The 13,059-nt window shown below is 41.4% G+C and overlaps 1 protein-coding gene across 1 annotated transcript; it reads left to right on the top strand.

Moving 5' to 3' along the window:
- Positions 1-455: 455 nt before the first annotated feature.
- Positions 456-9,859, top strand: chrnb4 (cholinergic receptor, nicotinic, beta 4 (neuronal); the record flags this gene model as incomplete). Its single annotated transcript, XM_034220812.1, is given in 6 exon segments — positions 456-840; positions 3,407-3,552; positions 5,315-5,359; positions 5,599-5,708; positions 6,107-7,160; positions 8,161-9,859. Coding segments are annotated over 6 exon segments (1,569 nt in total). The 3' UTR covers positions 8,326-9,859.
- Positions 9,860-13,059: the final 3,200 nt, after the last annotated feature.

Below are 13,059 nucleotides of genomic sequence, written 5' to 3'. Positions count from 1 at the left end.
AGAATTAGGCCAAGATATCTATATCGCCATCTGCACTCAGATATGTCTGGGTTGTTGTATTGAGGATGCTGTGAAAACAGGATCCTTTTCTGGCATGTGACTGGGCTCAAGATCCTCTGATATGATTTTTAACAATTTCTTGGAGGATACACAGGTCTGCATGTTTTTATTTGAGTTGTGTGTCTTTACTGTATAGGTACATACTGAATCCAAACATACTCATATTATTGGGTGTGTGGGGGCAAAATATGTTAGACAAATACATATGAGTCATACTTAATGCAATGAGTGTATATTAGCCTATTACTCCCCCAACATTCAGGCAGGCACGTCTTAACCGAATCCAAGCAAAAGTATATATCAACAAAAATCAACAACTTTCCCTGTCTATTTGCAAAACACAGTAACAGATTCAGTGGCATTTTTAGGCATATGTTACCTTCAATCTAAAACAGCTCCTGAGGTGGTGCACTCACATTAGCCAAACACAGACCGGGAGCAGGACCTGAGGACTCGCTGGAGAGAGCAGCGCGCCAGGCAGAGCGTAAATACCCGAGAGAGGGAACGAAGAGAATTTCATGGGACGGATTGCTGTACAGTAACCACACCACGGAGCAGCAGATATCGCTATTCGGTCAATTATCTCTTTCTCGTGCATCCGCACAGTCCTGGTTAAGTGTCCAAACCGAGAGCGTGTATAATTCCGGAATGCCCGAGAGGAAGATCGCGGAACACCGCAGCTTTGAGGCTTCATCACCGAGAGCTCCCGCGGAGCAGATGGTGCCGAAAAAATGACTCGTGTTCTCTCCATCTTCGCGTACTTCTTCTCTTTGATCCACTGTAAGTGTGTCTTTCTTTACATTCTGTGACCCAAACTACTTAGAACTGTTTTGCTTGTATCTGTTTGTCAGCTCCACATTTCTTTTTGGGGAAAGTGCTTCTGTTGGGACAAGTGATTGTGTTTCGTGAAGTGTCCCGAAGTCGAATTGCAGCTCTTTATTTGGATTTAAGCTACGTTTTCAGTACAGTTGCTAAGTTGTGTAGCTTACACGATAACAAAGACCAAACATTTCTTACTTTATTGTTCAACCTACAAATAAAATGTGAGATCTTAAAAATAGTAATTTATCTTAATCAAAAACACATGCATGGATAGCATGTATGTTTTTTTAGGGGTAACATTTGATTTGATTATCAGTCGTGCCATAAAATGTGGCCTGTAGTCATCAAACCAACAGCAAGTGCAGGGTCACATCCACGTTGCCTCTACAACAATATATGACAATTGTACACATAAAAGCTTCCTAAGCATGTCACATTATTTTTATTTTATTTAACCAGATAAAAGCATTGAGATAAAATCTCATTTTCAATGCTGACCTGGCCAAGAAGGCAGCAACGTTACACATAACACAACAGGCTTACATTTATGTTCTTGACTTCTTCAACTTCACATGACCAAAGTGGACATTTCCTTGGTAAAAAACACATTTACTTCACAATTTAACTAACAGGATATATATTTTCAATTGCAATAAAAAGAGTACCCCATACTGATAATGCACTTGCTGACACAAGTTTTTTGTCAGCTGGTTTAACGTTTAAGTGGTGAATCCTCTTACCTTTCAAAGTAACAATGCCACTACATCTACTACTTCCCTGTAAACGAGAGGATGTGATATTGTCATAAGTCACCAATACAAAGTGGATGAAATTAGCATTTATACTTTACCTGACTCAACCTATGCCCAATGTTTTGCTTCATTCACACACTTCATTATGCTCTCAAACATAATACACGTTTGAAAAATAATGTTTTTCAGTGTGCTCTGCAGAGTGACCTTATCAACTTCACAACAGCTGAATGTACCATTAACACGCCTGACCTCACTCTCGTTCAACATAATGTCAACAGAACACTTATCAGGCGCTACACATTATACACATTTAACCTAAACACACACACACACACACACACACACACACACACACACACACACACACACACACACACACACACACACACCCCAGTGGCAGTCTACAGCAGGTAATCACAAGTTTGGGTGGTTTGATAGCGCCCTGTACCTCTGGGGAAGGCAGAGCTTGTTTCTGTCAGGTCTCCGAGGGCTTTGACAACACACCATCTGTGGAGTGCTGTGGAGATCCCACTTGGATGGGATCTGAGCCAAGTGACTGACAAAGGCACAGTCATGGCAGCCTGCGCTGACCCATGCGGCCAGACTGACAGCATGCCACGCCCTGCAAAGCCCCGGGAGTCTGTGTGCCGATAATGGCACACACAGTTTGATACTGCACAACAGGAGAGGCACTGGAAGTCTAACAATGTTCCTAATTGTACGCTGCAGCATCACATAGCTTGAAAAACAGGCATACAGTATGTGCTGATTCTCTGGGGTTCTGCAGCCATGAATATCACTCTGCTGAGTATTGACAACAGTAGCAGTGGGCCCATTAGTATCAGTCCCACCTCATTGGAGGGCTTCCCACAAGAAAGCCGACTCAGCTACTTCAGACCATGTGGGGGCATTAATAACCTGCTGCATGCAAGGAAAATGGAAGAGCTACTGCTACATGTTTTCATTTGGCTCCAAATGAGAAGCACTGATCATCAGTTTCAATCAGGCTTGTCTTCACCCCTGATGTGGGCTTCATTTATCAGGGATGGAGGTAGAAGGAGTCAAAGTGTGGTTACTCTCAGCCTATTCTCACTTGAGAGATGCATTCAGTGGTTTGGCTTTATGAAGAAGCAACATTAATCAAATGCTTCGAAACATATCTGCACTTTTTGGGGAAATTACTTTAGGGCCTTCATTATAGTATAATTTCCACAACACAGCCATCCCTGGCTTCCTTAATTGGCAGCGGCTGTTTCCCTTAAGAGTTTATGTGCAGTTTGTATGAGGCAGACACACTCAAAAGATAGAGGAGGAACAGTTTTTTGTTAAACAGATTTATTCATCATTGTGTTTCTGTGTATGAGCACAAAGGGAGGTATATAATATTGATTTAAGTATCATAATTCGATAACTTAGTGCCAAAGCAGGAAGTACTAAAAGTGTGACTTTTTTTAGGTCATATCTGAATGCCCAGAATGGCCAGAACGTTTAACAGCAGTAGTCTTGTTTGTTCCATGGGAAATCAATTCCATTGTGATTTCCAGATGGTTTGTTTCATTAAGTGGCTGCAAACATAGTAGTTTAGTTGTTTTATAAGTGGATCTGTTTGAAAACAAGAACGAACCTTACATTTTCAGAGCATAAAAGTCTCTCTCCATGGATACCTAGGTCCAATTTCTCCAAGGTCTAAGTGGTTTGGCTTGATACTGATGTTTGGGATGTGTAAACATCTGCATAAACATAATCATTTGAAAACATGTTGTCACCAGGTACCAGCAGTGCTGACTCAGAGGAGCGTCTCATGAACTGGTTGCTGGGAAAGGATCGCTACAATCTGCTCATCCGCCCGGCGGTCAACAGGAGCGAGAGAGTCCCAGTGATGCTGCAGGTGTCTCTGGCTCAGCTCATCAGTGTGGTAAGGCACCAAATACTTCTACCCATCATGTGTGTCCATCTGTGTGTGTGAGGGAGACAAGATGACAAAGAGAGAGGCAGAAAAAGAATGACAGTGAAAGAAAGAGAGTATGCCACAAAGCTTTGAGAGAGCAGTTCATTACAGACCAGCCTTTGCAGAGAGGCTGTGAGTGGGTGGATGAAGTGGAGGATAGATGTGGTCAGCTGTGATCTCTGCCTCTGTCATGTCCAGATTGAAACTTCAGCACATTGGATTAAAAGAGGCCATAAAGCTGTTTTAGCCACAGTGATAGAGTCTCTCCTCTGATTTACAGTGGAGGCTCCTCCCAGTTGCAGACCAAGGCAGAAAGGATCATTCACAGCCTCACTTTATGAGTTTGCATTGTACCCATGGAGTAATTGCCATTTGGTATGACTTCATTGGATGTGTATGTCATGGCTGTGTGATGACAAGGCCACCGACATGCATGTTAGGAAGCAATCTAAGATGAGTGAAGGTTTTAAATTCAGTTGTTTTTGAAGATACCAGTTAACAGGATGGTTAACCCTAACCCAGAAGTTATTAATAACTCTGTCCTTAAAATAATATGCCTTTGATTTGCATTGAGACAAAAAGGAGCTGTTTAGAAGCTGACAGTGTGCAATCAAGATAGTAATTATTTCTGTTTATAAAAAAAGGTTGGGGATATCAGCAGAGACTTCCTCCTTCCCTTACTTTTTAACAACATTATTTGACTTCTTTGTGCAAACGAGCTATTGTTACTGGTTATTGGAGGTAAAGTGCTACTTAAGTTCGGCATCACATACAACATGTATGTGATGCTATGCTACTTAAGTTTGCCATCACATACAACATGTATGTGATGTTATGCTATGTGGCTTTTTATTCCTCCTTCACTAAAATATTTGGTTATAGACTTCTGTATTTATTTTTGATCTAGACATATTTTTCATATTTTAAAATAAGCTATTCCACAATTTCACTGCCCTGTGAACTGCAGTATTATGGCGCATTTCCACTGCAGCGGGTAGCCCCGTTTAAGCGTCCTTAATCGTCCTCAAGCGGCCAGGCCAGTTTTTGGTGGCCTTTCCATATAGCGTAGCACCGGCTAGCGGGTACTTTTCCCCTCTTTTTCCGGCCCCATAAAATCGTGGTTCTATCAGGCCAGGGCCAGGGCTGAACTAGTGACGTCAACACTCTCGACTGCTGATTGGTCAGAGAGAATCGTCACAAGATTGCGCGCAAGTTCATCCCTAGCGTCGCATATATATCTAGAAGCAAGCTTGCAGCATTTTTATACACAGCATTTTTGTAAACGGAGGAGCTACAAAAATGGCAACGTCAAAGAAAAGCACACCGTGGTCGACCGAGGAGGTGACGACGTTCCTATATCTCATTGGGGATGATAAAATCCAGCGGGAGCTCGACAGAACAACTCGAAATGTGAAGCCGATCGCCCCGCCTACACTGTGTTGCTACCCCAGGTCCTAAACTGTAATGGAAATGCGCCACGGCCTCGGACGGCCAGCGAGGACGCTTAGGGACGCTTAAACGGGGCTACCCCGCTGCAGTGGTAATGTGCCATTAGCCTCTATGGTAAAATACACCTTGTTGGGATCACTTCTAGAGTATTCTGAAGAATTCATGGCTTAGATGAGTGTTTAGGGTCAGCTAAAATGCCATTATATTTCTATTTGAAATGGTAACTGTAACTGTTCATGAAAACCTTTTCTTAACTTCTACCTCATTTGTACATTTCCAGAATGAGAGAGAGCAGATCATGACCACAAATGTCTGGCTCACTCAGGTAAGTGTGATAAACCTCAGAGTCATACTCTCAGTAATACCACTCAGTGTCTTGATACATGTCCTTCCCCCTGAACTTGAATTAAACCATATCCACTTTCCTCTCTGTGTGGAACAAACTGCTTCTATAATTGTGCTCCAAACACATTTCACTGATAATGAAGCATGTCATTAGAAAAGAGCTGGTCTTAAATACTTGTTTGAATTTGGACTTGACGGCAGGCCTCTCTTTCTCTCCAGCACTGGGTGGATTACAGGTTATCATGGGACCCTGCAAAGTATGAAGGTATCGACAAGCTGCGCATTCCCTCCAGACATATCTGGTTACCAGATATTGTCCTGTACAACAAGTAAGAACCACTGAAATCTCATATTGTTATGTTACAGAAAGATTGTACACTTCTATACAGTAAGATGAAATCTATATTTAAGGATAGAGATGGGAAACTTTTTCCGATAGCTAGACATTTAACAATAATGATGGGTTCTGATCATTATCTTTCCAAACTGAATCTCTGAATCTACAGAGTTTATATATGATTGAAGGTTTTAGTCTTTCCTCTGTGGATTTTGGTTTTGATATTGATTGTCCTGTCCTTGGCTGTAGGAAATAAGCAATACAACTGTTCAGTATGAGTAGCTCTCCTCTTATCTGCACTTCGCTGTGATTGCAGGGTTGATTACACAGGCCTTGCAGATTGATTAAAAAGCTCTTATAAGTTTTTCCTCTTTCCTCTTCCTCTCATAGCGCTGATGGTACCTATGAGGTAACAGTTTTCACGAATGCCATTGTACACTCCAATGGCAGCATCAACTGGCTCCCCCCGGCCATCTACAAAAGTGCCTGTAAGATCGAGGTCAAGCATTTTCCCTTCGACCTGCAGAACTGCACCCTCAAGTTCCGCTCTTGGACGTATGATCACACCGAGATCGACCTGATCCTGAAGTCTGAGGTGGCTAGTATGGATGATTTTACGCCCAGTGGGGAGTGGGATATCCTGGCGCTGCCGGGCAGACGGACTGTCAACCCTCTGGATCCCACATATGTGGACCTCACATATGACTTCATTATTAAGAGGAAGCCCCTTTTCTACACCATAAACCTCATAATTCCTTGCATTTTGATCACCTCTCTGGCCATTCTGGTCTTCTACTTACCCTCAGACTGCGGGGAGAAGATGACCCTCTGCATCTCCGTGCTCTTGGCTCTCACTGTGTTCTTGCTTTTGATCTCAAAGATAGTTCCTCCCACCTCATTGGATGTGCCCCTGATCGGAAAGTACCTGATGTTCACCATGGTGCTCGTGACTTTCTCCATCATCACCAGTGTGTGCGTGCTCAACGTCCACCATCGCTCCCCAAGCACCCACACCATGCCTTCCTGGGTCAAGCTGATATTCCTCGTCAAACTGCCTGCCTTACTCTTCATGAGACGCCCTCAAAATAACTCTGCACGCCAGAGACTTTGCCAGCAGCGGTGTCTACGGGGGAGGACATCCATTTTGGGTATGGGTTACCCAGTCCCAGCCAAAACAGGTATCACAATGTCGAATTCTGCCCTGCTGTCTTCCGACTCTGCCTTCTCTACACCAGGACACAAAACTGTAGTTCCTCCGCTGGGCTACAGCCACTCCAACAGGAAGGGGGACACGCGCCCAAATGATTACCTTCCCAGTAGTTTCACTTCTACCCAGGACTCTCAGCCGAGAAGCAACTCAGAATGGGCTGCTAATGTCCAGGAGGCGGTGAACGGGGTGCGCTTTGTGGCTGAGCACATGATGGGAGATGATGATGATCAGAGTGTATGTATACACATTTCAACTTTTCATTACATGTATACAATACTGGTATGAAGTTTTTTTGTAATGTTTGTGCCACTTAATCTAATATATCAAATGTACAACTTTAGCAAGATGAACATTTTAAATATTAGGTTTTTTAAGAATATTGCGCACAAATGTCAAGCTATTACATCCCTAGTTCTTTAAAAACATAAACATATCCCGCTATGAAGATATGTTCTGTCACTATTTCAGCCTCAGTCAAAAATCGAAGTGCTGTAAGGATAATTGCAGCAATCTGACACCATCGTCAATACACTCTTGTTCCCAATAAACTGGATCAAAGGTGTTGGTATAACACTGGACATTCTGTGACACCGGTAATAACTAATAACGTTAAGTACTGGATGTGACCTAGCAAATTAAAGGCAGACTTTTGGTCATCAATCCCTTCCTCTGAAAAATCAATAAAAGGAGGAGGGAACCAGGAATGAGAAATTACTTGATTTTAAAACTACCAAGGTCAGCAGTAAAAATGGGATGAATAGGTCAATAGCTTCTTTTAGTGTTGGCAAGCAATAAGGAAAATGTCTTTTAAAAAATATAATTAAAACATTTTCGCATTCAGCATCCTAAGACCAAGCAATATTATTCTTTTTATGAATGGATATAATGCAATTGACTCTTTTTTTCCATTTCAGTCCAATTGAAGGTGGTCCTTGCAGATAATAATCCAGCAAATTGACAAGATGTACAGTATAAGATATGTAATAAGGGTTTTTACAGATTGTTTGGTTGAAAGAACTTTGATTCAGAAACAGATTCTCTCTCACTCATTAATTCACTCTGTTGCATAGGCATTCCTTGCAGCGTCCAGCTATGAAACACTCAATCACGATTATTTGGTCAAATCTCCACTCTGCATTACTGCTGGTTTATTATTATAAATGTCTGTGTGAACTTTATTGTGACCAAAGCCTGCACGCTGCCTGATTTTCATTACATTTCTGTATATTTGCAGGTGATAGAGGACTGGAAATATGTGGCTATGGTGGTGGATCGTATGTTCCTGTGGATCTTTGTGATAGTGTGTGTGACGGGCACCCTGGGCTTATTTCTGCAGCCTGTCTTCCAGACTCAGATCATCCCCAACCAACAGCCCAGCTCAGAGGCTCCACGCATATGATGAACCATGAAGAATACGGGGCGAGTTTTGATCATTTTATCTTTTTCAGCAATCACGAAATTAGGTTAGGGTAAGTATTTTGTTTGTGTTTAGTTAAAGCCTATAACCCTATGGTGAGATGCGAACCCATTGTGTACATCAGTGAAGAGATATGATCTTTTTGCAAGATGACAACATCAGATGTCCCCTGATAATCAAAACCACATGATTGACAGCAATAAAACCCTCTACAGCACACATTATTTGGTGGAAATTGTACTTCAGGGACCTCAAGTGACATTAAAGGTCATTTCCTTTAATGTCTAAGGACAACTGCAGACCTGGATTGAATGAAGCTTTCACCCCACTGAAGTATGCTGAACAGTTACAGAAATACACCAAATATGTCTGAGAAGTGATTAACCTCTTTCAGCAAGATGTTGTGGCAACTGTGACTCAGAAGGACAGTAGTTCATTACCCCGCCACTGCAGTCAACATATCGATATGTCCTCCGTCAAGGTACTTAACCCCAAATTGCTCCAGATGGCATGGCCAACGGTGTGTGAGTGAGTACGGATGTTAGTTTCCCTAAGCAGGTGGCACCTTCAGAGGTGTTTTTATATGTACAAAGGTGGTGGGGCACGAACAACTTAGATGTGTATATACTGTATAAGCTTCTGGTGCTTTTTTAAACACGTAAACAAATAGCTGTAGGCTATCCATGGTTCCGATAGAGAGAAAAGGAAAACACAGACACTCATCACCGAGGTCACAATATCAGTCGATCCAGCAGAGCAATAGCCTATAGGCAAAACACAGAAGATCAACAAAATATATGACATAAAATGAACTTAACAAAGCTGAAGTAGATGGTCAACTTCATTCACTTTCTTTCCGTTTTACTGATTGTAATCGCTATACGCTGCTCTCTCTCGTCTCCTCTTCACTACAGGGTGAAAACTACACTTTTCGCGGCACACGTACTTACAGCCAATCAGCTCTCTGAATTATGAGATGACGTTTGGTAGGTATGCCAGCACTATGCCCCACTGGTGATTATTTTTTTGCCGCACACATTGAATAGAAAAATACTCTGAGCATGCGCAGTGTAGTTTTAACAGTACACGTTCATTTCTACAGCAGAGAGAGGGGCTTGCCCCACATCGCTCAACACGGTTCAATAGGCACACTGTGGACACTAATTGGAAGAACGCAGGCTAAAGCAGCAATGTACAGACGAATCAGATTAATAAACATGATCTTAAAATATATTTTAACATATTTAATCTTTGCATATTTTTTTATTATTATTATTTGCATTACTTTCTAATGACGAGTCGCCACTGGGCACCTTGTATGGCAGCCTATGCCTTTGTTTAAATGCTGACTTGTATTTAAAAGTGCTTTGAGGGGTCGCAAAGACTGCAAAAGTGCTATATAAATGCAGTCCAGTTACCATTTACTTTATTATGTGTTAAGCTTGTATAACCATGTCATTGGAATGTGATGTGTGATTAAAGAATGAGTAATGCCCTCTTTCAGTTTGATTAAATGTATGAAATCCACAATAAAGTATTAAAATAGTCAGGGTCTTGCCAAAGTGCTGAGTTAATGTTTTACTGGTGATAAAGTGTGTCCTTAGCGCCAATACCTTTGCTGAATATGTGCCAATTAGAACATTTCCTCACACAGATAAGACAGCTGTTCACTTGAAATGTGAGACCTGGCAAAAAATAATGTTAATACAACAAAACTGTCAGGGCTGCAGCTGATCTGGACCACATTGTCTTGAGGCGCAGTGCTTTTTCCAAAGTTAAAGCCATAACCCTGACACGTATACTTAATCAAAGCACTTCTTAAAATATCTGCACAATTGCTATCAGTACCCAATGTATTAATAGTAACGCTTCAAAATGTATTAATATTTTCCCTCCACCTAATTGAAATTGTAAAAAAACAACAATAATGTAATATTGTTATAAACACTTCTGACTAAGAGGACATCGAGTGTTTCATAGAGTTTTATTGTGACATTTCACCTCTACTGCTTGCTTGTGTAACAAAATCCTTACCTTTGCAGATTGAATCATATCAATCGTGGGCAAATGGATCAATTAGCATGGGAGTGGGCACGTTCATTTACCATTGATAGGGATTTTAGTTTAATGCATCTATTGCAAAACACACTTAAAGGTGGGGTAGGTAATTTTGGAGAAACCAGCTCGAGTGCGCTAGAATTTGAAAATACACAGCCGGAAAAAATCTGCAACTTCCTTACAGAGCCCCTCCTCCAACACACACAAATGCGCACATGACCAATGAGGGCACGAGATAAGTTTGTGCACAGATGGAAGGCTGACAGGCAGGTAGGCCGTCCAGTTATTTTAGCCGGGCCGGCTCAGATGATTGGTCGTGCTTTTTACAGCGCTACGGCTTCCACAGATGACATTTTTTTATGGATTTTTTGTCAAAGCACCTCAGATATTCATTGCTATCGGGATGTTAAGAGCATTCCATGGAATATAACAAAAAGTGTATCTCGAGCCGGTTTCTCTAACTTACCACCTTTAATAGGTCTTGCCTTATCGGTAAAATATGTTTACAATAAAGTATTTTGAAATCCAAATGAGTGCAAATTCTATAACATTTTCAGGCACTAGCCTACGATAAAAAAAGAAAAGTTTTTTTAAATGGTGTGCAACATGGTGATAAAGTGTATTCGTTCCAGACACTGTAATCTTATGGAAATTAACGTGTTTCATTCCACAAGAGGTAATGTCTGTCACCAACAGAAAAGGTACATACAGGCAGTTGCAGGCCGACAAAGAAATGATGCTTCACAAAGAAAACACACATGAGCAAATGCTGAAGTAAACGCTCACCAACACACAACCTTTACAGCTCAATAAACTGTGCTGAGTGGGCTCGTTTGAGATTCTGCAGGCTGTTCCTTCTTTTGAGAGACAGCAATCAACATCTTTGTTAATGCTTTTCCTTAATCTCTCTTTACAGTTTTTAGCATCATGCTGGGGTTTCTCATTCGTCTTTCAGCTCCACTGTCATTAGTGGAGTGGAGACATTGCACTGCCACGGCATATCCATCAACAATTCCTCACCTGTTTCAGTCGAAACAAAGCGGGAGGAGTCGTCATTCAACACTCGATGGAAGGTCCAATAAATCACAAGCCTATGTCATTAGTCTCCAATAAGATATGCATGAAGGCATTGTCCTTGAGGATTGATCTGCCACTTAAGCAATCATTGACACGTTTCTAACAAGAATCCGCCATTACAAAGTCCTCAAAACATGTTAGGGTCCAGTCAAAATGACTTCTTCCACTTCCTTTTACATATACAGACTTTTTGCAACATGTCACGCCTGAGTTGAAAACTTGTATAAGTGCATATAACAACCTAAGTTTCATTCTGCACTGTCTGTGAAAATGAAGGTTAAATTAACATTTGTTGGACATCTATGTGATGTGAAATTAAACCCATGGGGACAGTTCTTGCCAACACTTGCCCCATTTAAATGAGTTGACAGTGCAGGGCCAGACACCACACATAATCTCTGCTGCTGGGAGGGGTTTATTTATCGTTTGGGGGTCACTTCAGCGGGGTGAATGTTTGCTGAAAAGCTCTCAGACCTACCCTTCATCCAGCAGAAGGACACAGCTGTCTCTGAACTGACAATAAAGATTGGAAAAAAGGAAAATCCGAGTCAAAGACTGATCTATTTTCAAATTAAAAGTGGGCATCGGGGGAGATATTGACATATTTTTCTTATTTTTTAAATAAAATCAATACATAATAAATGAAGAAGGATTCTGTTGTGCTCATAAGCTGTTGCTGAGGGCCGAACTACTTGATAGTGTCCTACGAAATGAAGGCTATTTGTTTATTTAAAATGGACTTATTTAATAAACACTGTGATGAGAAGATCTGTGTGAATTCATCGTGGGCACAACCTGGTGCTAGAAAGGTCTTTATTCAGCAGTCCCTAAAAATGTGGCTTCAAATAATAGGCCTACGTGTTTTTTATATATATTTAACACTTATTTCCGACTAATATTTATTTATGAATGTGAGATTTTAACAACCAAAGCTCAGTTGCTCTGCTTCTTTTACACTGCAGGTATATTTTGATAACATTTTGACTGACAGTTAAAGCCCACACATTTTAGAGTCGCATTTAAATGCTACATCCGGATTGGTGCCTGGAAATACGTGACATCACTCTTTTCCAAATTAGCCCCGCCCACGTCAGACAAGTGAGTTAAGCACAGAGAAAGAGAAATACTGAAATTAAGTAATATAACTAAAAACCGCAGTAGATTCGGCAAGAGTAAGAGTAAGAAAATATGTTTTAAGGGGACTAAAGGGACGGACGTTTCTGTCACTATACGGCCCTTGCTGCAAACGTATTTCATTTATTTTTGTTCGAGCGTATGCGTATCTATGCGTACTGATTGAATTCACTCTGTTGGGGTTTTTTCCAAGTCATAAACGAGAAAACTGCGGGAAACAACAAAGCACTGACATCCTGTAAGGAACTAGGCAAAATCATTGTCAAGGCTGTTTTGTGTGACCTACTGCACGTCTGTTGTGATCTTTAAGTGACAAACTCGCAGTGACATTGAATTTATGAGATTAGGTGGCAGTAGGTTTGCAGTGAGCCCCCTCTCAGTGGCTCAGTGTGGCTCTTCCTCCTCTCTTCCTCCTCTCTCTTCCTCCTTTCTGCCTCCTCTCTTCCT

Source organism: Gymnodraco acuticeps, unplaced genomic scaffold (assembly GCF_902827175.1).
Source record: "Gymnodraco acuticeps unplaced genomic scaffold, fGymAcu1.1, whole genome shotgun sequence".
Taxonomy (NCBI): domain Eukaryota; kingdom Metazoa; phylum Chordata; class Actinopteri; order Perciformes; family Bathydraconidae; genus Gymnodraco; species Gymnodraco acuticeps.
The sequence above is the reverse complement of the archived record's forward strand: the minus strand, read 5'-3'. Positions and strand labels throughout refer to the sequence as shown.